The sequence below is a fragment of the Cheilinus undulatus genome, linkage group 16 (genome assembly GCF_018320785.1).
Source record: "Cheilinus undulatus linkage group 16, ASM1832078v1, whole genome shotgun sequence".
Lineage (NCBI taxonomy): Eukaryota > Metazoa > Chordata > Actinopteri > Labriformes > Labridae > Cheilinus > Cheilinus undulatus.
The window spans coordinates 36,626,223-36,652,853 of record NC_054880.1 but is presented as its reverse complement, the minus strand read 5'-3'; the positions used below and the strand labels follow the sequence as shown (position 1 = coordinate 36,652,853).

At 40.9% G+C, this 26,631-nt stretch overlaps 1 protein-coding gene across 1 annotated transcript in view; it reads left to right on the top strand.

Moving 5' to 3' along the window:
• Positions 1 to 207: 207 nt before the first annotated feature.
• Positions 208 to 26,631, top strand: part of itgb8 (integrin, beta 8) — a 33,685-nt gene continuing 7,261 nt past the window's right edge. Inside the window, exons 1-13 of the mRNA XM_041809276.1 lie at positions 208 to 698; positions 1,601 to 1,686; positions 5,729 to 5,900; positions 5,982 to 6,088; positions 9,284 to 9,423; positions 11,672 to 11,837; positions 12,604 to 12,762; positions 14,292 to 14,387; positions 14,470 to 14,562; positions 15,484 to 15,624; positions 20,551 to 20,971; positions 21,067 to 21,289; positions 21,381 to 21,484. Coding sequence (XP_041665210.1) covers positions 614 to 698; positions 1,601 to 1,686; positions 5,729 to 5,900; positions 5,982 to 6,088; positions 9,284 to 9,423; positions 11,672 to 11,837; positions 12,604 to 12,762; positions 14,292 to 14,387; positions 14,470 to 14,562; positions 15,484 to 15,624; positions 20,551 to 20,971; positions 21,067 to 21,289; positions 21,381 to 21,484 — 1,993 coding nt within the window. The 5' untranslated portion in view covers positions 208 to 613. The remainder of the gene's footprint in view (positions 699 to 1,600; positions 1,687 to 5,728; positions 5,901 to 5,981; positions 6,089 to 9,283; positions 9,424 to 11,671; positions 11,838 to 12,603; positions 12,763 to 14,291; positions 14,388 to 14,469; positions 14,563 to 15,483; positions 15,625 to 20,550; positions 20,972 to 21,066; positions 21,290 to 21,380; positions 21,485 to 26,631) is intronic.

The following is a 26,631-nucleotide window of genomic DNA, read 5'->3' as shown; positions in this document are numbered from 1 at the left end:
AGAGTTAAAATGACTGCAATGTAACTAAAGGCTTTTTAAGCTAAAGACTAAAATCCAAAGCTCCCTAAGTTTGACATCTGGTCTCTCTCTCCTCCCTCTTCTCTCTCTCTCTCTCTGATACAGCGTCGTTGCCATGGCAGCGCCTGCCTGACTCGGTTAAAACACGCTCTTGCTTTTTGGAGATGTTCAGTCAGCATGTTGGCGCGCTTGGCGGTGAGTCCTCACTAAGTCAGCTCGCGCTCTGTCCCAGGATGAGACTTCCCTGTCAGCTGTGAGTGAGACGCAGAGGTCCATGGTGAAAGCACGCGGGGCGGGCGCACGTCGTCACACCTGCTGGCTGCCTGGATGGACATAGATGGAGGAACTTGCGCCGCAGTCGAGCGATTGCTTCACCATCTCTCGTGGGCCACGGGGGAGCGCGCTTGTAAGCTGATTTAACCCGGGTGATGTGAATAACTCTCCGGGATTAGAAGGTTATTGGGTGAACGACGACAATGCCCCGCGGCTCGGCCCTTCACTCCCGGCTATTGTTCGCGCGGTGGCGGACGCACGGTACCCGGTCTCACTCGGATCGTCTCCTCTAGCTGTACCTCGCCTTCCCGGTGTGGATAATATGACTTCCTGGCTCTGCACACACATCAGCGTCCATCTGTGTCTCCTGCTGGTGTCTCTCTGCGCAGTGGAAGCCTCCGGTGCCGGTGAGTGGAGCCTCATTAGGGGCCAATTACATAATATCCCAGCAATTAGTCCACATCTTGTATCATATCTAGCTCCATCCCTCCCATCTGCGTGCTCTGCAGGGTTCCTAAATGTTTAATGTGAAGGATTTAAGGATTAAATTCCCACACAGCTGTCATGCCCACATGTTTCTGGGAGATTACAAGTAAAGGGGAGCATCCAGATTCCTGGGGAGCTCTTGAAACTGCCTCCTCCTCTTGTTCCAGCATGTATTGATCACTTCTAATTAGAAGTTCAATGCTTTTACCTACTCAGGGCTTTGCCAGAGGCCAGGACTACTAATTGGGTCATGTCTGCTTGTTAGGGATGCTGGGACCTGCAGCCTTTCTCCGTCCCACATTCCAGCACTAAAACAGCTCTGGAAAATTGGATCTCGGGAGATAAATCACACCAATAAATCATTAATCCCACTTCTCCTCAGCCCCCAGGTCCAGTTTGTACCTTCGTTCACCCTTAGATCCTACAACCCTTGGTTTATTTTCCAGCTAAGGCTGCATTTAAGTACCTCACCGGGGGGATTTGTCACTGTGTCACTCCATTAGTGCATTCGTGTGCATTTAGCACACACTGATTGACTCATGATTACATGTCCCCAGTGTGTGGGTGTGTGGGAAATGATCCACTGCACCACTCCAGCTTCTCAAGCACCTGTTCCCACACTCCAAAGCTGTTTTCCCCACCCTTAAAGTGCCTCAGATGAGATGCTGAGTGGTGCTTTCATCATCAAAAGTGTGCATGAGATCTTTAAATGTCCACAAGGCCTCAGCTGCATGGCTAATGAGTGTTGACACACACATTCTTTCATATGCAAATCACAGATTCATCTTTGGATCGCTCTGTCCTCTCCTTTTTCCTCCTGCAGGTGAGAGTGCGTGTCGGTCTCCTGCTGTGACTTCGTGTGCAGAGTGTCTAAGACGTGGCCCACAGTGTGCCTGGTGCTTCAAGGAGGTAGGACTGTGTATAAAACTGTTAGAGAGAAGGAGAGAGAAAAAGAATATGTGGCGGACATTCAGCAGCATTCCTCGGATGACACACACTCTCAAAGCTTTGATGCCATCCGCAGATGTGAATATAATGTGCATGTTCAGGCTTAGCGGCCTGCCCCTGTGACCTGTTTGAGTGCATCTGTGAATGTCTCCATGTGTGCTTTCTCATGAGACGGAGCCACTTTGTGTCCGTGTGTTTAGTCTAGGAGCTCGCACATATCACAGCGCTTCTCCGGCCTGTTGTTGTTGTCTGTATCTGTCTTTGCTTTCCGGGGATGTCAGTCCGTCTCGTAAAGAGCCCACCCTCGCAAACATCCTTGAGAAGCTGTAAATCCTCCACAGCTGCCACACACACTTCCACTCCGACTAGACAACACAATCAACACATGTGCGTTTACAGACTTCAGGTGCTTTCCCTTCCTTTAAACCCTCACCTTATCTGACATCATTAAACAGGGTCGGGCTCAGCAGTGTGTGAAGGCATTCAAACACAACAGCGCATGAAATAACACTCAGTTATACATCCATGCTTGAGCAAGCACAGAAAATTAGGCAGGTACAAAGTTTGAATTATAGCTTTTTTTTTCTATTGACCTTCAGTGCAGTTGAGTTTCTCAGTGAGGAAAGTCCGCGGGGGAGCTGCTGTGAAACTTTTTGGTAATCAGAGACGTTAAGATACAAAGAACACCCACAGGGAGAGCCATAAATAAAGCTTTAAGGTCATGGCTTTTATCACAGACTGTTTTCTGCTTTGTTCTTAGGGCATTTCTGCTTAAGATGTAGGCGCATTTATATAGAAAAGGGCTGTTTCATTCCCTCTAACTATACACAGGAAATCAGCTCTATGGGGGTGGAAAGCAATCTACAATCATTTAGCTATATTTGATGTCTTTAACATATTTGTATGCAAGTGCAGCTTCAATCCATTCACTATCTTTTAGAATTAACTCTACTGTACCTATAAAAAGCATTTACCCTGTTTTGGCTGCAATCACAGCACTGAGTCTGTGTGGATAGGTCTCAATCTAGCTTGCACATCAGGACACTGTAATTTTACCCCATTCTTCTTTGCAAACTGCTCAATCTCTGCAGGGTTGGATTGAGGTCTGGGCTTTGACCACTCCAAAACATTCATCTTCTTGTCTTTAAACCATTTCTGTGTTGCTTTCACTGTACGCTCTGGATCATAGTCGTATTGGAAAATAAATACTCTCCCAAGCCGTAGTTCTCTTGCAGACTGCGTGAGATTTTCCTCCAGGATTTTCATATTTTGCCACATTAATTTTACCTTCTACCTTTACAAGCCTTCCTGCCGAGAAGCATCCCCATAGCATGATGCTGCCACCACCGTGCTTCACAGAGGGAATGTTCGTGGTGATGTGCAGTGTTTGGTGTCTTGTCTGATGGTCAAAAAGCACCAGTTTGGTCTTATCGGACCAAAGAACTTTCTTTCACTTGATCATGGAGTCTCCCACATGCCTTTTGGTGAATTCTAGTCCAGATTTAATCAGAGTTTTCTTCAACATTGGCTTTAGCTTTGCCACTCTCCCATAGAGCTTTAACTGGTGAAGAACCTGGCCAACAGTTGTTGTATGCAGAGTCTCTCCCATCTCAGCTGCTGAAGCTTTTAACTCAGAGTAGTCATCGGTGTCTTGGTGGCCTCTTTCACTAGTCTCCGTTAGTAGACGTTAGTAGTACTAGACTCAGTTAGTGAGAATGGCCTGATCCAGGCAGATTTACACATGTGCCATATTTCTTAAATTTCTTATTGATGGATGCTCAGTGCCTTGGAAATGTTTTTGTAGCCATCCCCTGACTTATACTTTGACTAATAACCTTTCTCTGAGATGCTCGGAGTGTTCTTTTGTCTTCATTGTGTAATGGTAACCAGAAATACCGATTAACCAGTGACTGAACCTTCCAGTAAAGAGGGTTTGTAATTTTTTTGTAATTTTTTTGTAATTTTTTTGTCAAAAAAGCAAAATTACTGTATATTTAAATTATCATTTAAAGGGGAAAACTTCCAAGGAGGAAATGCTTTTTAGGCACTGTATCTTTTTTCTGCTTGTTGGAATTTAGAAAAGTTAATGTGGGACATCTTATTTCCATGTCCTTCATTGTAACTGCCCGCTTCACAGGAAGTCTCTAAAAGTTGCCTGTTCCTCCCAGTGGCTGGATTGTTATAAGATGATAGCAGATTGGGCTCCAAGATTGTGCATTCTTTAAAGGCACAGTGTGTAATTTCCACTGTCAGGGTGTGTAAATCAAAACAAAAACAAAAAATGACATGTGGAGACATGTGGTCTATCTGCGTACTTATGGTTTTAAACTGAGGATTTTGTTCAGTGAAACTGCACTACCTATTTACTGGACAGTAGACCATCTTTTTCATTATATGAATTAATTTATCATGATCAGGAAGAAAAGTTGTTAATAGTTGCCTTCCTGGTTCAGGCCATGAGCTACACTCAAAGTAGGCCTGGGCATTATGGCCTGAATATCTTTTCACAATACTTTTTTTGCCCTTCATGGTAACAGTATTGTATTGCAGTATTACAAAATGTGAGATGAGCCTTTGTGTTCTCTTTGGTCAGCAGTGGTTTTGGCCTTGGAATTCTCCCATGGATGCCATTTTTCTCATTTTCTTATTGTTGAATCATGAGCACTCACCTTAGCTGTGTCAGCTGAGGCCTGCAAGTCTTTAGATGTTGTTCTGGGTCCTTTTGGGACCTCCTGGATGAGTCATTGATGAGCTCTTGGAGTCATTTTGGTAGGACGGCCGCTCCTGGGAAGGTTCACCAATGTTCACGGTTTTCTCTATTTGTGGATAATGGCTCTCACTGTGGTTCGCTGGAGTCCCAAAGCCTTAGAAACATCTTTCGAACCCAAAAATGTTGGAATCACTTCACAAAAGAAATCAGAAAGGGGAAAATCATTTTCCAATCACTGCACATTTATTTAGCCTCGGCAAGTATTCATGATCCTGATGTTTATAAAGTAGAACTTTAACGTGATCAGGGTTATTGATATACAAGAAGTTCATCTGCATGAATAATGAAAGTGTGTACTTAAGCCACCTATTCCCTGGAGTTTAATCTTTCTAGTTCAAGTCACTGTATTTGTGAGTGTAATTCTAACATACTGAAGTACCAAAGGTCACTAATCCACAGCACTAAATCTGCAAGGCATGACTCTGTTTGGAGAGAGCACAACTAGAATCACTCAATAAAAACATGCTTACTTTTCAACTCTTTCTAAAAAAAAAAAGAAGATATCAATCAACAATTCCACTTCCAATTTAACTTCCCTCTCTGATCAGACGTGAAGAGAAGAATGACTAAACAAAATCACAGACTTCCTTTTTCACTAAACTGATGAGTCACTCTGGATCAAGTAACAGAAATAGAAATGCTTCTCAAGTAACTACATCACACTTCTAACGTCATGGACTTGACAGAAATAGAAAACGAAACCAGTGAGTGATTTTGAAACTGGAAGCCTTGTTTCCCTCTGCAGGACGAGAGGTGTTTACTTTTATTAATTTGTCACTCAGCAGAGGGAGCAAAGACAAGAAAATTTGATTAGTTGGTTTACCTTGGAAAAATCTCTGCTCACTGACTCGAGGGGACGGGATTATTCTAGATAGAAGCATTCACAGCTGCTTAAACCAAATACGCAAGATAAAACTGACACATTATTCAGTCCTATATCCTGCAGCCTGATTTTGTGAAGACTCAAATTTGACATCCAAGTTGACCCTGTTGTTTGTATTGCCTAGTCTTATCCCTGAAATGTGATTAAAGTGATAGCATCTTAAAAAGCAGCTTAGCTGCGTTATCTTCCCAACTGTCTGGCAGGTTTTTCTGCTGTCTTGTTCAGTTATTATGGTTGGCTTGGTAACATTTTAATTCTACTCAATTGAAACTAAAATATGTCAGAAAGGGAGGTAAAATAATGTGTTTAAAGTGTTTATTTTCCCCGCTCTGACCTTGTGCAACCTTCAGGACTTTCTGGATGAGGCAGGCCCGAGTCAGCGCTGTGACCTACCGGAGAAGCTGCTGAGCCGAGGCTGTGAGGTGGACTTCATGGAGCAGTCAGAGGTGAAGGTGGAAGTCAACGCCACCATCAGCAGCACACAAGTGTCACCGCGAGACATCAGCGTTACCCTCAGACCAGGTAGACGGCAGACCCCTTAATGATTAGGGACTAAATACAGCTGTGGGTCAGGCGTAGTGATTTATATTTGTGTGTTTTTAGGTTTGAAGGCCAGCATTGTAGTCGCTGTTCAGCAGCTGGAGCGTTATCCTGTTGATCTTTACTACCTGGTTGATGTCTCTGCATCTATGCAGGAAAACCTTGATCATGTAAGTGTTCATACACTCGGCCGACACCAGTTTCCTCAAGGAAAACTATAAAGAATAAAGTTCATCAAAGAACTTTTTCTATGCTGAACATGAGCTAAAATAGATAGTTGATCACAAAACCTCTGAATAAATGCAGACGTTTTCACAAACAATTTAGACAAGACTTGAATGTCTCAGACTTTCAAAATCTATATGTCTCCCCTGTGTGATGAGTATGATTTTTAATGTACAAGAAGAGATGAGGTGAAAAGCACCCAAGTGTAAACCTTAATGCAGAAAAAAATTTGTCAGCTTTGACTGCAGCGTTTAGACCCATATTAGCTGCTGCTACAGTTGAACAGTTTGCTCCCTAATCAGCTTAAAGCAGCTGCGGTTAACTTCCCAAAACATTTAGTCCTGTTATTTAAAAATAGTTATCCAGTGTTGTAATCTGTGTCGAAATCAGTGTGATTAAAGCTGAGCTAACTAAACAGTGCGATAACATTATGTCAGCAATTTCAGCTTAGTAAATAAAATGTCACCATGATGTGTTAAAAAAAAGCAGATTTTGGATAGAAACTTGAATAAATTCAGTTTTAAGGAGTTATGTTACAACATAAAAGAAATATACTGACGGCACATTACTAGACAGTTAGATTGTTAAGGAATATTGATAAGGGTATCAGTATCAGTAAAGATTTATTGATTGCTAATGGAGTTAGTTTGAGGAGAGAGAAATGAGTGAAATGACTGAAACTAATGAGGATTTTTGCTTAAAGACTGTGAAATAGATGCCAAAATAACCCCAGCTGACACTTACAGTGTCAGACCAGCTTTACTAGTTTCAGTTTTATGTTGCAGCCTGATGCTAAAGCCATTTAAATATTTTTTTCTCTTTCATCTAAACTCAACACACCATCATGACAAAGCCAACACTGCATTTTAGAGATCTCAGACAGAAGTATTCAGAGCCTTTACTCAGTACTTAGCTGATGCACCTTTGGCAGCAATTACAGCCTCCAGTCTTTCTGAATATGACCCAGCAAGCTTTGCACGCCTGGATTGCTGGATTTGCTGCCATTCTTCCTTGCAAATCCTCTCAAGCTCAGTCAGGATGTGTACCATCAGTGGACAGCCATATCAGGTCTCTCCAGGGATGCTGAAGTCAGGGCTCTGGCTAGGCCACTCTAGGACATTCATGGAGTCCCTAAACCACTCCTGTGTTGTCTTGGCTGTGTGCTCAGGGTCTTTGTCATGTTGGAAGGTGAACCTTTGACCCAGTCTGAGATCCTGAGCGCTACTGAACGGGTTTCATTTAGAATATTTCTGTACTTTGCTGTACACTCTGCTGTCTCCCAGGCCCTGCTTCTGAAAAACACCCCCACTGCATGATGCTGCCACCACCATGCTTCACTGTTGGGATGGTGTTGTGCAGGTTGATGAGCGGTGCCTGGTTTCCTCCAAAGATAATGCATGGAATTGAAGCCAAACACTTCATTCTTGGTCAGTCAACCAGAGAATCTTGTTTCTCACAGTCTGAGTGTCCTTCAGGTGCTTTTTTGCAAACTCTATGTGGGCTTTTATGTGTCTTGCACTGAAGAGAGGCACCTCTGCCATAAAGCCCAGATCGGTGGAGGGGCTGCAGTGATGATAGTCCTTCTGGAGCTTTTCCATCTCTCTTATGCCAATGTGCTATTTCAGTTTTTATTTTTTAATACATTTGCAATAGGGGTGTAAAGGTATGTGTATTTGTACCAAACCGATTAGGTACAGGTCTCTTGGTACGGTACAGACGTGTACCGAATACATGTGGAGCCAAGCTCAAACACAGAAGGAAAACCAGAGAGCAACTCACTGTCACACTGTCCTGACAACCATACAACCACAGCAAACGACAGCAACAGCCTGAATATTCCCAGATAAAAATGTCCTGTTTAGGAATACTTTGTTTCCCAGTGAAATTCAACAGTGGACAAAGACAACAACAATAGCGCTGACATTATTCAGCAGCTGAGTCGCTAAAAGCACGTAGTCCAGCGGACCAATCAAAGCATTTGAAAAAGCTCCACTCAAACAAGAACGTCACTGTAAAGAGGAGGAACAGCAAAGTATTACCAGCCGGTAATAAATTCCTTATCCTTTAAGATCGTTTTTATTATAACAATGGTGCTCTGGCTCTGTGAATCAAATTAATTTTACCTTCATACGGCAGCCTCAAAGGAGGAGAAGTTATCCTCAGATTTCACACGGCTCTAACCTCTTTATCTGCTAAGATGGGCTGTGAAAACTTCCCCCAAACTTTGTAGTAAGTCCCATTGATTAATAAAGTAATCAAGTGCTGAAGTCTGTGCTGAAATCAGCAGGAAAGATGCTAATTAACATAATTTAACAAGCTAACACACGGTAGTATGATGATGCATTCATGTTGGCTGGGAAATTTTGGTTTTTAAAGGACGGGTATAAATATGTCAATATATCAATGAAAATAACCTAGCAACTCAAAAATGTATTGAGTATTGTGTATTGTAATCACTGAAAAACTTTTGGAAGGAGGTTACAGCCTTATTAATGATATAAATGTAATTTTTTCAGCCTATTTAATTTAATACAATTTAATTTAAAAATTAAAATTATATTTTATTTATTTGCTTAAATTACCATAACGAAAACGTACCGAACCGTGACTTCAAAACTGAGGTATGTACCGAACCAAAATTTTTCTGTACCGTTACACCCCTAATTTGCAAATAACTCTAAATTTTTGTTTCCACTTTGTCATGATGGGGTACTAAGCGTAGATTAATGAGAGAAAAAATAAATTTAAACGACCGTAGCATTAGGCTGCAACATCACAAAACTGGAAAAACTGAATGGGGTCTAAACACTTCCTGAAAGCACTGTATTTGCTTCAAACAAATAGTGTCTTCCTGAGACCAAATCTTTCTAAGCGAAAATGCCCTCATGGCGGCAGGCACTGGCACATCGCACAACTGACCCTAACCCAAGCCCACCTGACAACCATATTTATTTATTTATTTATTATTTATTTATTTATTTCCTTGAATAAGGACAGTCTTTCTCAAAAACTAGTTTTTTTGATGCCATATTTTTCTTTCATGTGTCCTCCCCTCTCCTTCTCTTTCTTTGCACTGCCCTCCACTTCACACTGATTCACTCATCCTTGTCCACCTGTGTCTCCATGTTTTCCTGCCCCAGTTGAAGACGGTAGGTGTAGCTTTATCGCTTCGGATGACGGAGCACTCCTCAGACCTCTGGCTCGGTTTTGGCTCATTTGTGGACAAACCTGTCTCCCCCTACATCAACGTCCACCCTTCCAAAATCAACAATCCCTGCAGGTGAGACACAGTATCTATTTACCCAATGAAAGACTGCTTTTTAAAAAAGTAGACGCACCCTTTTTGGTCTCTTTATTCTGGAAGAAAAGAATAGATAACATCTTTAGAGTTTGTCTTCTACTCCACAGTCTGCCTTACCTCTTAAAATGATGCAAAAAGAGAAATATGGGCATTTGAGTGATCTATCTAACAATGTAGCAAGGAATCTGCAGCCATTAGTTACTCCAAATTTTCTGTGACTCAGTGCTCACGAGGCAGCCATGTTTTAAGGATGACCTTTCCTTGAAGACAGTAATAGGGGTTATTTGGAGATCAGCATGTCCAGATTTTTGTAACTACAGTGGTCCAACTAGGGCACTGACTAATGAGGGGTTGGCATGAAATGCATGAGAATGAATAACAGTTATTTACCCTTTACAACTCCATGAATCACATCTTCTTTTAAGTAGATGTTTTACCCTTAGTTTATATTTTACTAAAAATCTCAACGGGAAACTGAAAGTACTAATAAAAAGAAATAGGTCATACAATGCTGTGGAGAAGTATTTGCCCCATACCTGATGTCTTATTTTTGGAGATTAGTCACACTTAACTGTGTCAGATCATTAAACACATTTTAACACCCCAAAACCTTCATTTTGTTTTTTAAGCCATTCAGAGGGGGACTTGCTGGTGTGTTTGAGATCATTGTCCTGCCCCATAACCCAAGTTTTTTTGAGCTTGTGGTCACAAACTGATGGCCAGACATTCTCCTTCAGGATTTTCTGATAGACATCAGAATTTTATGGTTCCATCAATTACAGCAAGTGATCCAGGTCCTGAAGCAGCAAAGCTGCCCCAGACCATCACACTACCACCACTATGTTTGAATGTTGGTATGATGATCTTTTGATGAAATGCTGTTAGTTTTACTCCAACTGTAATGGGACACACACCTTCCAGGAAGTTCAACTTCTGTCTGTTCAGTCCACAGGATATTTTCCCAAAAGTCTTGGGGATCATCAGGATGTTTTTAGTCAAATGTGAGACGAGCCTTTGTGTCCTTTTTGGTCAGCAGTGGTTTGGGCTTTGGAACTCTCCATTTGCCATTTTGCCATTTTTGCACAGTTTCTTTCTTATTGTTGAATCATGAACTCTGACCTTAACTGAGTCAAGCAAGGCCTGCAGGGCTTTAGATGTTGTTCTGGGTTCTTTTGGGACCTCCTGGAAACTGTTCCGGGGAAGGTTCACCACTGTTCCAAGTTTTCCTTTTTTATGGATAATGGCTCTCACCTTGGTTTGCTGGAGTTCCAAAGCCTTTCCATCCTGATAGATGTCAATGACAATGACAATTTTCTTTAGATGGCATCATGATGTGCTGCTTTTTGAGATCTTTTAGCCTACTTCACTTTGTCAGACAGGTTCTATTGAAGGGATTTCTAGATTCAACAGGTCTGGCAGTAATCAGGCCTGGAGCTCAGCTTTCCAAAAAATGTGGTGAATCACAGTTAATTCATGATCTAACACTGGGGAGTGCAACTACTTTTTCACATAGAGCCAGGGAGGTTTGGGTGGCTTTTTTCCTTAATGGATCAAACCATTGTTTAACCCTTTAAAGCCTGTTGTAACATATTTGATACACGCTTTTATGAGACCTCTATCTAATCAACATGATAATAAATTACTTATTAAACCTTTTGTATACAATCTGATAAATGATTAAAAAAGGTGGATTATCAGTTGCCACAATCATGTAATTTATCAAATGTGATACAACAAATGAAAAATTGAATTTTTTTGGTTTGGATTTCAGTAGAAAGTTAAATAAACATTTAAGTTCAAACAAATGAGAGTTTATGGCTACTTTATGGGTTATCAGGCTTTAAGGGAGTTAACTCAGGTTATCCTTGTCCATTTTTAATTTTTCTTGACAATCTGAAACATTTAAGTGTGACAAATATGCAAAATTATTAAAAATCATGAAGGGGGGGAAGTACTTTTAAAAAGCACTATTTTTGCAAAGAAAGCCACTAGCAGCATGTTGCACCACTGTCCAAATGGGCATGGCAAATAGCCTATTGTGGTTAAAGATTTTGGGATTGCACCAGGGAGAAACCAATCAGAGTCTTTGGGGGGCCCATGCCTCCATGGTCCCCCCTCTATACATACCCTCGGATCAGCATCCTTACCTATATTTGCATAAAAGCTATGGGCACTCCTGGGTCCCTGTCCTTGAATGATGCCATCTAAACTTTCTCTCTCTCCTCAGTGATTATGAGATCCGCTGTCGCCCGGCTCATGGCTACCACCACGTTCTAAGTATGACTAGAAACATGAGCGAGTTCACACGAGTGATCAAGCGGCAGCGAATCTCAGGAAACATGGACACACCAGAGGGAGGACTGGATGCTATGCTGCAGGCTGCTGTCTGTCAGGTATGTAGATATGGACCCTAAACCAATAGCAAACAAGATGTTTCAATACAATCTGCAAATTCAGGGAAAACCCCATATTTGGTAGAATAAAGAGGCTTTTATTCTGGTGGTCTGGTGCCACTCTGACTAAGCATTCACTACTACCCTAAGAATCTCAGTAACTAATGACACCACCGCTTGGCTATGGCGCACACTTAAGCACACAAACACACAGACGGTTGCTTATGCTATGTCTGCAGGAGGGCTGTGAATCACACCAGGCAGGGGGGCACTGAGTAACCAGTCTGAAGGGAAACACCACAGTGGCCCAGACTCCAGAAATAGACTCTCCATTATGTCAGACCTACTTCTAAACGCACAGAGTTTCCTTAAATACGCTCACAGACTCACACAGAGCCGTTTTCTCACACTGTCATTGACGAGTCACAGACATGAAGAGGCAGACTCGTGGCTGGTGGAGGAATTTTGTTGCTGCAGAGCATTACAGATAATGTAGTTCAGATGAGTTAAATGATTGAATTTGCGGTTTCTAACCACACATGTAAATCTCTAAGAAAATAGAACATAAGCATTTTTTCTGCATCACTGTGAGAATTTGGCTGAGTACTGATCTCAGGGAAAAGAAATGAGAGAATCCGTTCAACCACAACTAGAAACAGAATAATTTTCAAGTTCATCTGCAAAGGGAATTTTGTATATATTTACATCTAAAGTGGGTTTTTAAATATTTTACTTACATAGCACAATCTCGGACTCTTTTCTGCAGAAAGCAGTGGGTTGGCGACCAGAGGCGAAGCGTCTTTTGCTGCTGATGACCGACCAGCCGTCTCACCTTGCCCTGGACGGACGGCTGGCAGGGATTGTGACACCGAATGATGGCCTGTGTCACCTGGAAAACAATGTTTACACGGGCAGCACAAGGATGGTGAGACTGAGCTTCCAATGTGTATTTAAGTTCACGGGGTCCTAACTTAATATACAGCATACCGTAGTTTACCTTGTAATAGTATCTTGCTCCTATTAAAATGAAAAGTTCAGTCTTAGACTTCAGTAAGAGACAGTCCACGCTATTTTAGCACTTGCGGGTTCATTTTTGAGTGTTAGCCAATCTAAGCCATACTGTTTCCTCTTCTTTCAAGCTTGGACTATATGAACCATGGACACAGTCTCAGTGATGCCATCCATACATTTCTGAAGTTTTAACGCCAAACTATGGCAAGACATTCAGGCTGCAGACCATAGATTTCAGACGCCAACTTTTGCAGACCGTCACTGTGAGACGTCGTTTCTGTCAGAACAGAAGGGTTGTAATTTGCCAGTGCAAAGTATTTTTGGTTGTATTCTTTTTTAAAATCAGCTTTATATCTGACATTTACATTCAAGAAATAACCACGCTGTTATCATTACAGACTAAGGAATATTATCTGGGGGTTAAGCTATGCTAATGAACATTAGCTTTGTTAGCTTCAGCTAAAGCTAACATTGCTCTGTAGCTATGTAGTTACCATTACTACTTAAGCCAATGTAACTAAGTTAGCTTTAGCAAAGTGAGATTTAGCAAACATAGCCAAATAGCTCAAATGTTAGCTACGTTGGTATAAATATCCATGCACTTTGTGGGCTTTAGCTTCAGCTAAGTTAGCTACAGCTACAGCTTTTCCATGTAAACAGGCTGTTTACTCCACTTTATTTAACGTTTGTCATCAGGTTTTGCCAGTCAGATTTTAAACTCTTAACATTTGGTAACCTAAACGTTACCTTAACACTTACACTAACTCTAACTGAAAGATTAATCAGATTTTGATTTAAAAGTTTAAGCATGCATTTCTGTTCTTTCTTCTTGTTCTGTTATCTGCATATTAGGTCAGTTAATGAGTGCGCAGTGATCTCGCTCTGACTCTCCTCTTCTCTCCTGCTGATTAACAGACAGTCACTGTAAAAAATTATTTTTGTGGGTAGTTAATTATCCATCCATCCTTTACCTTTGCCTCCTGTTTGGGGTCACGGGGGCTGGAGCCTATCCCAGCTTTAATGGGAGGCAGGGTACACCCTAGACTTGTCACCAGTCAATCACAGGGCAAGTAAATTATATCCAATTAATTGTTTAAATGATACTAAAAGAAATTAATCAGAAAGATATCTTCATTATATAGTGGGTACATTTGATGTATTTTACCCTTTTTTTAACAATAGTTGTTGCAAGACAAATTTAATGAACTCCACCCAAAAACACTGGGTATGTACATGTACTGCCAGGTGCTTAGCATCAATACTTGCAATAATTGCCCAAGACTCTGCTCAGGCAGACTTTTTCCAGGATGCCTTTGAGCATTAGACACTTGTGCACCATGAGTGAAGTTACTGACTCAGTCAGAGAACTCTCGGCTGTGTGACGTTGTGTTAAGGAATATTAAACTTATTATAAGATTTATCCTTTTGGTTTTCTCTATTCAGGACCATCCCTCTTTGGGTCAGCTGTCTGACAAGCTGCTGGAAAACCACGTCTACTCGTTGTTTGCAGTGGAAAAGCAGCAGTACCAGTGGTATGAGGTAAACTCCCACAAACATCGCATGACCACAAATGATTGTAAGAAAGCAAATGTTACAGCCCTCGTCTCTTCTTCCTCTGCAGGAGCTGGTACGCCTGCTGCCGGGATCATACCTGGGAAAGTTAGGCCTCTTTCAGGCTCCAAACCTAATAGAGCTGGTGGTGGAGGCATACAAGGTAGAGCACAACCTCTTTTCTCCCTCTGTGTACTCTCTTTCCTTTAGACATAGAGAAGAGGACAGGACCAGCCAAAGGTTGGAGAAAAGAGAGCAACAGTACAGTGTTGTAATTGTTCTGGGAACATGACCTGTTTTCTGCTGGCCTTTTTTAATCATGTAAGCTGAACAACAACACATTCCTGTTTAGGAAAGAGGGTTACTACATTAAGTTCCTCAAAGTGTGCACAACTTTTATTTATCCACAAACTGTAGGTGTGGATGTGCAGACTGGTTAAAAGAAGATAGGAAGTAATGCAAACTTGAATCCTAACTTTTGAAATCAGATGATAGGAGAGTGTTTGGTCACTAATGTAACAGGAAAACAGCACTGAGAAGAGGAGGTTAAAGGAGGGGTAAGGCCTTCCCTGTGAGTGTGTGTGTGTGTGTGTGTACGGGCTTCGTTCAGCTGGCAGCAGTCGAGGCTGTAATCTCGCCTCAGGCACAACGCCCCATTGTTTGCCTCTGAGAATCTGCCGAATCCACAGATCCGAGTCTGCGCACACACAAGCAGCACAGCCCCGAAACAGAAGCTTGCATTATAAAAGCTATCAGATCCCCACAGAAACCATGTGTCCCAATCACGGATGGAAACAACCATGCTATTTTTGGTCCCACCTCCTTTTTTCCCGTAACCTTCCTCTCCTTGTGTTTTGGAAAGAAAGGGGACGACAATGAGGGCTTTCTGGGGACATGTGACAACTTCGATTAATCACACTTTCCTCTGTATCTCTTTTACACTCATTACTTTTCACACACACATGCATTGTATTCATTAAATTTTCATAGTCTCCCTGCTCTTCTCAATCCCTTTTATCTCATCCTACATTCCCATGCAAATGGAAATCTTATCCTTGCTTTTTTTCCTGCCCTCTTCCTGCAGAGGTTGTTATCAGAGGTAGCAGTGGCAGTGTCAGTGGACGATAAGGCAGTCAGCAGGTACTGGGTGTCGGTATCTCCCATTTGTCCTGATGGAGCCACTGCTCAGAACCAGAGCTGCTCCGGGGTGCAGCCTAACCAGACGGTACGTATCCAAACACACACACGGGATTAAAACAGCACAGAAGTTTATCATAAAAGCAGGGAAACCATGCAAAAATGCATTACTCATGTAAGTAAGCTCCAGGAGATGTCAGAGGACATTTATTGGTTGTATTGGATTACTTTGACACTTACAATCACACCCACACAGACATCACTGAGAGTACTGCGAGGCAGAAAAGATTTGGTAAATAATCCCACTGAGCGGATTACAGGCTGTGTTTAACAGCAGAACATTTCCATGTGATTCTATGACCTTACCTAGCCTAATATGAGAGCCTTTATGCTCACAAATAGGACGTTTATATTTAGAAATGGGTCACTGGACGTTCTCTGCTTTCAAATCTGAACTATTCTTTCACCAGAAGTGAAGATGGAAACAGTCTGCACCTATGCAGAAAGATTTTTACATATTTATCATATCTCTCCAGGAAACTCTTCAATAATAGCATCTTCAACTCATTTACAAATCTTCCATCTGTTCCGCCCTAAATTACAGATGAGATTCTTCCTCGGTAACCTTTTGGGGCTCTTAACTGTTGAACGACAAGATGTTTAATCACTGCTTCATAGTCGCTCCATTGTAGAAAAAGATTGAAGTTTAGCCCCAGTCCTGTAATCCATGGGTGGATTAAAGTGAATTACTGGAAGTACCCACACTTACCAGAAGGGAGATAGAAATCAAGGGAAATGCCAGCATGTAGAGGACAGCTTTAGGATGCAGCCACATCAACTGAATAATTATTCACACTGAGTTAAATCACACTAAGGTTCAAGTTCTTGGTTATTTATCCGGCTTTAGTCTTTTCAGAGATTTCCATAAATATGCAGGAGGAGAAAACTCCTTTTATGTTCTTACTTTCAGTTTCATGTGAAAAACACCATTTTATATTCTGATGTTTGTTTTTCCAACCATAAAGGATTTCTTTAAAGCATAGGGTCTCTTGAGTAATGCTGAACTCTAGATAAGCAAAACTTTGTCTTTAAATTGTCAATCCTTTAGCTGTTTTGTTCATATTCAGGCCTGCTGTAGCTGGCCTGATGGAAGCAGGGAGGGGTCTTTTTCTAGAAAGTGGACCTTTTTGCTAACCTTAAAGCAGATGGATTGGCCAGACTCCATGTCTGTATTCAGGCAATTCCATCTCAGAAAGCTCCAATCTGAAAAGATTGTGTCAGCCTGTCTGAAAAATGATCCGACCAGTCAGCATCGTTTGAAGAGCTCAGCACAGTAAAAACAGGCAGGGTTAATTATACACAGCTTTATAAGAACTGGACCAAGAGCAAAAGAGCACTGAGAGCTTTAAATGACAGAAAAGTGTTAATTTTAACAACTATTTTTAATTTAGTCTTTATATTAGATGCCTTTCAGTTTTAGTCACATTTAAGTCATTTCTATCCTTTATAGCTTTAGTTGACCAATACTGAAAATCATTTTGTCTAGTTTTAGTCCATAAAAAGTCCCTACAATTAAGTCTTTATTTTTAGTCCAAGCATTTATTCCCTTGCCTAAATCATGGTAGTGTGTTGTCTGCACTCTGCCAAACCTGGGGTCCCTGCTCTCTACGGCTGAGAGGCAGAATAGCTATAGATGCTTATTATGTATTTGGACAGAGTGGAGAAATATCATGGATTTTGAATGTCTGTCAAAACTTAACTACATTTTAGTCTAGTTTTAGTCATCTTGACAAAAACAAAACTTACTTTTTGTCAGTTTTAGTCATCAAAGATCTATTTTTGGCTAGTCATAGTCTAGTCTTTCTCATGGAAAAAAAAGGTTGTCAGCAAATGTCACACCCCTTAAAAAAGGGGAGAAATAATCACGACAGTGATTCTGTGCTGTTTCCTCATCAAGAGAGTTTAGTAAAATGAGGAAAATACTGCTTATCCCCCTAGCGTTTCTGTGAGGCAGAAGCAATCGATCACAGATGATCTTAGCTCAGCCTTCTGAGTAGAACAAGGATAAACATTAATAAATCTCACTTTTAACATTAAAGAATGAGGTAAATAATGTATTTTAAACCGTCTTTTGGCACTTCAACTATTTCTTGTTACATAAAACTGATTTTAAAAGTATTTCAATTTTTTAAAAATATTTTTAGTCACTTTTATTGAACTTTTCTTGTGCATATATCATGTTCTTAAACTTAATCAACTTTTTTAATAATCTTTCATATCATGAACTTGTTTTTATCCTTACCTATTCATACATAACTTTTCAACTTGTCTCACAAACATTTATAGTTATAGTTTTAGTCAACAAAATCAACACTGGTTTTCACCCCTCTGCTGACCTGCTTTGGGATGAGTTTGCGGTAGTTACTATGGCGATATAGCAGTTAGCTTGGATGAAGCTGTAATAACGCATCAGTTTCACCAGAAGTGGGCCACATTTCTTTGTTAAAACAAGAGTGAAGAGCCACACTGAAAACTTTTCTTAGCAGAGAAAATGTTTTTGTACTTTTCCCGACCAGCCACAGCATGAGTTTTACCCACCAACAAGCTCTACTGTTTGGCAGCACCAGTCTGCCGGAGATGCGTATGCCTACTACCTCATTTTGTCTTGTTTTGATTGACCCATGATGAATGTGACAGAATGTTCTTCAGGCAAGTCAGGGTTCAGGTATTTGAAAGGAGAATCACAAAGAGGTGCTAAAATATGTCAAGGCTTCTGTTTAGTTCTGTTTTGTAATTTTGTTAAATTAGTTTAGAATTGTTGGCCATTGATATTTGAAAGGCATTGGTTGAGATCCAGAGATCCTGTGTTGAGATGGGACTCAGTCAGAGTGACCCTCAGGTTCTTGGTCAGCAGAAATTTTTGTAGCCTTCCCCAGATCTGTGCCTTACAACAAGCCTGTCTCTGAGCTCTGCAGGCAGTCCCGCTCATTTTTGCAAGTGTTTTAAAAAGAAAAAACTGAAATATCACATTGGCATGTAATCAGATCCTTTGCAACAACACTTCACCCTCACGCCCTTGTAATTTTTAGCATGGTTGAGGCCAGTATGTCCAGAAATCGGTCATGCAGATAAGTGTTAATAAAATAATCATTTTTTAACTTTTTTTTTTTTTACTTTCACTGCTTCAAATTTCTTCAACAACTTCAACCCTGACCACTAAAAAAATAAAAAATAAAAAAAAGAATGTTACACCCTTTTTATGCCAGTTATTGTACACCATGTCACTGTTATTTTTTATGATAAAAAACACAAAAACATTTTATATTTCCCATATAAAATGATCTTGATAAAAAAAAAACTTAAAAAAAAAAATAAATAAATACAGTCTGGGCCATGTCAATGATGAGTAGTAAAATTGATTTTGATGCATTGAAATTTTCTTTGTAGTGCCAAATGCCACATTTTAGCCCAATCTGTCCTTGTTTGTCCATATTCTGGACATACAGAAAACTGTTCCTAAAACACTCTTTTTCAATTTTCTTTAACTTTCACCGACTCAAATCTCTTCAACAACTTCAACCCTGCCCACTAAAATAAATAAATACATAAAATTCAGTGTTACACCCTTTTTATGCCAGTTCTTGTGCACTATGCCTATGACTTGGATTCAGTGAGATAGTGTCCATGCTAAACAGATGAGTCTATCGGAGTGAAAAACACGCCAGTTTTACCTTCCTTTTCTCCAGCTTGTCCTCTACCAAATCATATGTGAGCAAATGCATTTGTTCATGTTAGGTTTATTTTATGTACAGGCATAAAAAATCAGAGGATATATGTAGGATATGAATCACGAACATGTGCATTTTCACCTCTAACCAAAATGTGACAGAGATTATGCTCATAACGCGCATATATAAATTTACTGCATATTTGAGATATGATATATTCTTACCTATTGATTGAAAGGACCCGTGCTTCCTCATGCATGTCCATCCACTTGCTATGAAGTGAGGGCAAAGTTAAAATAGTCTAAATGTCCCCCTATCTTAGTCCCAGTCTGCAGAACCCGGAAGTAGCATTTTCGACTGTAAACACTCCACTTACGGCATGTCCAGTTGTAAACATAGACGCAGATTTGCACCCGAACACACACGTGGGAGCAAACAAACTTTTCCTTACACATGTAGCCCACTCACAGACATCCATATCTAGTAGCATGAATCGTTTCATTTAATTCTGATGATGTTTAGTGGGTAAAATAGCGCTTCAAACACTCTGAGTCCATGGAAGAAAACCTGCATGCGTGTTGCTGAAGGGGTTAAAATGGTGCGTTGGCACCATCTGCTGGATCACTGTGGAATGGTGAAATTTAGGGCCCTGGTGATCGAGTGACTGCATAGAAAAGGTTGCTATATGTTGTTTTGGTGCCATAGACACAGTCAAAAAGCGTGTTATTAATGGATGTCTATTGTCCAGATTTTGGACAAACAAGGATAGATCGAGCTATTTGGTGTCAGTAGAGTTCTATGGGCAACACTTTATTTATTTTTTTTAAATATGAAGAAAAATAATAACTTTGGCCAAATTTGATGCCTCAATCTATATAAATGTGAATATCAACTCAAAGTAATGATAATAAAAATGATGAATGTCTCCTCAAAATGGCCATAGTAGGATCCGAGGGTTAAAATTTTTCTGTTGCCTCTCAATTCTCTTAATTGTTGCTATTTAATTTTTCTCCTTGATTGGCATGAGCCTCTCCAAATCATATCCAGTCAGTTTAATTTACCAGAGGTGGACTAAAAGTGTTGGCTGATTTATATTTTACTTGATGATGATATGGGAACAATTTGTCAGGACATTATTTAAGTTATAATGATTATTCATCTGGGCAATTCAGATAAGTGTAGCACATTTCATTGCAAACCTTTAAGATAATTGTTTACATACTTCAGTTAGAACCATGGTTGCCTACTAACAGACAGACTGCTTACTATCTCATCTTCCCCCTCAGGTCTACTTCAACATCACAGTTGGCCTGAACTCCTGTCCTGCTGGAGTTGAAGAAGAAGATGTAACAGTCATGATTCGCCCTGTGGGTTACAATGAGTCCACTGTCGTTAGGATAAAGGCTAAATGTAGCTGCGGTTGTGGACCAGCAAAGCGCTGCTATGATGACAGCCAATCATCATGCAGCGTAACACAAGATGGGCTCAATCAGGCACAGCGGCTGGCCCATGGAGCGATTAAAGACTCGAACATAGATTCAAACTGGAACTGCAGAGCGGCAGGGTCTGATGTGGACTGCAGTGGTCGAGGAGTGTGTGACTGTGGGAGGTGTGTGTGCGATCCGAGCAGACTCGGGACAGTTTATGGGAGATACTGTGAGAAAGATGACTTCTCCTGCCCGTACGAAGGAGGGCTGCTGTGTGGAGGTAAAATAGCCATGCCTAGAGAAAAATCCCTAGATTTTGAATTTTGTTGTTTACACGTCAGGCTCATTTCTCTCTTCTGTGGCTGTCCTTCTCAGGTCGAGGTGTTTGTGTGTCTGGTGAGTGCGTGTGCAATGACGGCTGGACAGGAGAAAGCTGTGGCTGTCCCGTCTCCACAGCGACCTGCCAGTCAGATAGCGGTTTAATTTGCAGCGGGTTTGGAAGATGCGTGTGCGGCCAGTGTGTGTGTGACGACCTCCAATTCTCCGGAGACCTCTGTGAGAGAAATCTTGCACGGCAAAGCACCTGCCAATCATACTGGTACTTGTCACTTTCCATCCTGACACAAAGCATGATGGGAGATGTTACAGATCTATTTATAGCCCTAGCTGACTCTGTGCTTCTCTCTCAGGAAGTGTGTTGACTGCCATGTGTCTCACGATCTTGCACAAGGAGAGGCAGGACTCTGCAACAACACCTGTCCCCCCTCTGTAGGCTACATGGACGATGCATCAGGTATGTAAAGTCTAGCCAGTGGAATCTGCTTTAAGAAGTTTTCTCCATGGCTTTTGTGTCCATAAAAGTTTCTTTTACAAAGGGAATGTGCTGAGTTTGGTTTTAATCTGGATTCCTTCTTGCCAAAGATATGCAGTTTCTCAAACTGATGCCAGCATCCAAAACAACTTTAGTGCCAGCTGAAATTTGCCCAGTGAATGCATTATCACTTACCACATTTCCTCGGGGATATCCTCATAAAAGTGGCAGTCAATCATTATTAACATCATTTTAAATCTGTTACAAATCAAAGGGGAGTCAGTTGCAGTCTGCAAGCTAAGCAGTAAAAGCACCAGAGAATTGTGATTAGGGCGGATAGGCTGGATTCTTGATTGCAGGAGAAGATTTTTTTGGCACAACAAAAGATAACAAATTAACATCACTGCAAATAAAAACATATTTCAATCAAGCAGATTCTTCTGATGCCACTGTGGCAAGAGCAATAAGCACCTAGTTAGCAGCTGTCTAGTGTTAGCTCAAGGCACATGACAGGAGGGGCTTGCTTCCAGCTCACTTTGCTAACTTACAGTTTGTTCACATACAGTTGGAATTTTTGACACAGCTCTTCCAAACATCCTAGTTTTATTTTGGATGCTAAAATTATTTTACTTTGCACCAAAAACAAAAGTATTTCACAAAAACCACCAGGGTCTGAATTATTAGCTCCCTGATGTTAGTAGTCAGTTGTGTCTCCTTTTTGCCGGATAACAGCCTGCAGTCGTTTGTTGTAGTTTCCAACAAGTCTCTGACACGTCACCTGAGGAAACCCAGCCCATTCTTCTTTGCCACGGATTTCACTGGGATTCAAGTCAGGGCTTTGTGCAGGCTAGTCATTAGGGTTCACTTTGGTCTTCTGGAGGTAGTTCTTCACCAGGAGTCAAGTATGTTTTAGGTTGGCGTGTTGGAAGACAAACGATTTAGACCCAGTTCTCCTGCTGACTGCTGAAGGTTTTCATGCAAAATCTTCACATATCCTTCTTTCTTCAATTCCCAGTTTCAGACTCACTGAAGCATCCCCACAGCATAATACTCCCACTGTCATGTCTCAGTGTGGGGATGGTCTCTCCCTTCTTTCTCCAAACATTATCAATGTCTCTATAGAGCTCTAGTTTGGTCTAATCTCACCAAAGGACATGCTTCCAGTATCAGAATCTTTCTCCAGGTTGTCATTAGCAGACTTCAGTCTGGCTTCATGGTGTCTCTTCTGCAGTACTGTTTTTTTTCTTGGTCCATTTCTGTGCAGGGCTCTAGTGATGATCTTCTTTGAGACTACAATTCCTGACTTGGCTAAGTCCTTCACTAGTGTCTTGGCAGTTGTTCTGGGCTCTTTAGACACATCTCTCACTAGTTTTCTTTCCAGTGTCTCTGAAATCTTTCTCTTATCTCTGCCAGGCTTGTTCTAAACTGTCTGGCTCTTTTGAGTTTCTCGATAATCCTTCTCACTCCAGTTCTTGTCTCTTGGAAATGCTGTGATAACTTTGTAGATCATTCTCCTGCTCTGAGCATCAACAATTCTGTTTCTCAAGTCTAAATTGATTTCTTTGGTTTTTTATCCTGATGCTTTCTCCAGTGTCAGCTCAAACTCTTACTGGAGTTTTTAGACTGTGCGTAAATGTGAAGATAACCCTCAGTTTAACTTGATTTTAGAAGCTCTGAGCATTACAGAGTTGAAGCACATCATTGAACAACAGAAAGCAGAAAGGCTCTAACCCTAACAGTTTTGAAGGAGGATCATCATTTAGACCGTGGTAGTTTTTGTTTCTTTGTGAAATAATTTTGTTTCTGTGAGCAAAGTGAAAAAATGTAAGCACCAAATTAAAATTAGGATGTTTGGAGAAGCTGCGTTAATAATTCCTTGCTCTGATTAACAGCACTACTCTTAAAAACAAAGAAATCTTCATAGGCAGGATAATAATTTCCTCCCCAGTTTTAATCTGCTCCTTCACCATCCTCCTCTTAGTCCTCATTGTTTTCACATGTAGCTTAGGCTGACCAGATGTCCCGATTTAGCCAGGACTGTCCCGTTTTCAGACTCTGCGTCCCATGTCTGGACAAAAAATATAAAACGCTAAAATGCCCCATTTTTAAATAACCCCCTTTCCTGGTATAAGCCAATTAAAATACCAAAGCAATGCACGATGTCTGCAACACTTTCTGTTGCCCAGACTTTGCCCTCAGCCAATAAAAAACATAACTGATGCACCACACGTCAAAGCTCCCTCCTGATTTGTCTGTACACGTCAGTCAATCTGGAAGTGCTGACTGGACCTGCATAATGTCAAATAGGCTAGCTGTGATTGAAGTCACAGAGCTTCTCAAAGCTCCTCAGAGCTGCAGAATAAACTCCTCCTTAAGTATGAACTTCTTTTCAAACTCTATACATTACAGAGCAATCCGGGCTTTCTTGGGAGTTCACAAATTCACATCAGTCCTGGCTATGAGTGGAGACATGGGATGGGAGCCTCCAAACATCAGACACAAATGTGAAATGCTGCGGCTTTGGAATAGGCCTGTAAGAATGTCTGATCAGAGACTCACTAAAAAGATTTTTAGTTGGGATGTTTCTAATTGTCATCCCTGGGCCAAAGAACTGAAAATTGGCTTTAAAGCAAAAAACATGTCATTCATTTTCCAAAACAAGTTAATATGTGACATCCAGGACTTTAAGAGTTCTATGTTTACTAAGTACAGACAGAAATGGTCTGTCGATATATGGTGTAAACCAAAACTATGAACATATTGTCTTATGAAGAATAGCTATGATGTAGAGTTTTATGTGAAATATAACCTCACTAGAAGACAGAGATCATTATGTGCACAGTTGTGCTCAGGAACTTTACCCCTGGCCATAGAGACTGGTAGGTTTAATGCCATTCCAGAGGAAGACAGAGTGTCTTCATTGTGTAACTTTGGTGAAACTGAGAACGAGATTCATTTTCTGTTTTACTGGCCAATTTATGATGATTTAAGGGATTTACTTTTCAGGAAAATGTCCTTGATTAATGCAGACTTTTTCTGGTTCGATGATTATGAAAAACTTGAGTTCTGTTTCATAAAAGGTACTTTTGCCATAGCAGATTTTATCTGCAAAGCTTGGGAGAAAAGGCAGAGTTTATTGTTTCCTACTGAGCTGAGAAAAGATCACACAACTTCGTAATTATTATGATCTATTTTATTTTATTTTGTAAAACACTGCAATTGTATTTTTTGGGTGTCTTATAAACCCATGAGGGGTTGGGCACTTTTTGTGCATGACACGTAAATAAAGTATAATCATCATCATCATCATCATCATCATCACTAGACTATGTCTGAACTTATGCACAGCTGGTGCAACCCAAGGCAGGAGAGGAAAACTTTCTTTAAAAGTACCAGGTGGGGGAGCAGGTGGCCTTGTGGTTAAGGGCGCTCCCCATGTACACAGGGGGGGCCCGGGTTCGAATCCGACTCGGGGCCCCTCTCTCCCCCACCCTTGACCCTGTTTCTAACTCTGTCCACTGTCCTCAGGAAAAAGACCTAAACCCCAGAATCTATTGTAAAATAAAGCTATGCTGCTATGACTGAAAATATGACGAGACATCTTTGACAGATGTTTTTGACTCCTCTCAATCTTGACTCAGCCCAGGCCCAAAGGGAGGAGCAGGGATCCTAGCCTTCAGTTCAGTTCAGTTCAGTTCAAACTACTTTATTAATCCCTGAAAGGGAAATTGGTTCAGAGGAGCTTGTACATAAAAACAGAGATAAAAATACAGTGACAGACAGAAACAGTATGTGTAAGCAAAAAGTACAAAACATGGATAAAACAAATAATAATAGCCCAAGAACATTAGTGATCAGTGTCATGTAAGGATAAAAGGGATCTGTGCAAGTAAAAATGGTAAAAAATACTAAAATATATTTTTTTAAAGAAACCTAAGGCGATTTAGTGATCTGATTGCAGAGGGAATGATGATTTCAGATGGTGGTTAGTTTTACATACTGGTTAAACATAACGTCCTGTGGGCAGCAGAGCAAATTCACTCAAAAGCACATGACCAGAAAAAGCCAGACTACACTCAGCCTTACAAAGGACCTGCTGCTTACAAAAAGAATAGAGAAAAAAAGAAATCTCTCTGTTTCATCTCAATAATCTTACAACAGATTTTAACAATACTTTTCAGACTGTTGCTGTCCTTCACTGAGAGACTGTGAAACTAGCAGACAAAAGAACAACAAAGAAGACTCTCAATAAAAGACTGATAAAAATGACAGAGGACTACAGGACTGACTGAGAAAGAATTCTCTGTTGCCCTCTCTTGACAATAGCCTCAGTGTTAAATCAAATGTAAGTCTATCATCCAAATATCCATCCATTTTTTACGTACAACGACGGCAAATGAAGTCACCAATTCACCGAATGAGCACGTCATAGGTGGTGGGAGGAAGGTGGAGTACCCGGAGAGAACCCATACGTGCATGGGGAGAACATGCTAACTCCACGCAGAAAGGCCTGACCTGGAAGTGGACCAGGATTCTTCCAACCCCTGCTCCATCATGCAGCCTCTCGTCCCAACATGTGCCTAGATATTTGTATGACCAAACAATCTCAATATTTTTGTTGTCTTTCTGTTGGTCTCTCTCTTTGGTCTAAAATAAACATCACCTCCTTAGTTTTCTAAACATCTGACAGAGTTGACAAACATCTGATGGAGTTAACAAACACCTGACAGAGTTGATGAGTATCTTATAGAGTTAAGAAACATCTGACAGAGTTGACAACCATCTGATGAAGTTAACAAAAACCTGATGGAGTTGAAAAACATCTGATTGCGTTAAGAAACACCTAACAGAGTTGATGAGTATCTGACAGAGTTGACAAACATCTGATGGAGTTAACAAACATCTGATGGAGTTAACAAACATCTTACAGAGTTGAAAAACATCTGACAGAGTTGACAGGTATCTGACGGAGTTGACAAACATCTGACAGATATGACAATGTGGATAAAAAGTGATTCCTTAAACTAGCTTTTTAACCCAACCCAGTAGTAATTTTAATTGACGAAAGATTAAGAAATATGACAAAAATTACAGGTGACACTAAGCTCTCTGCATGCTATGATTAATAT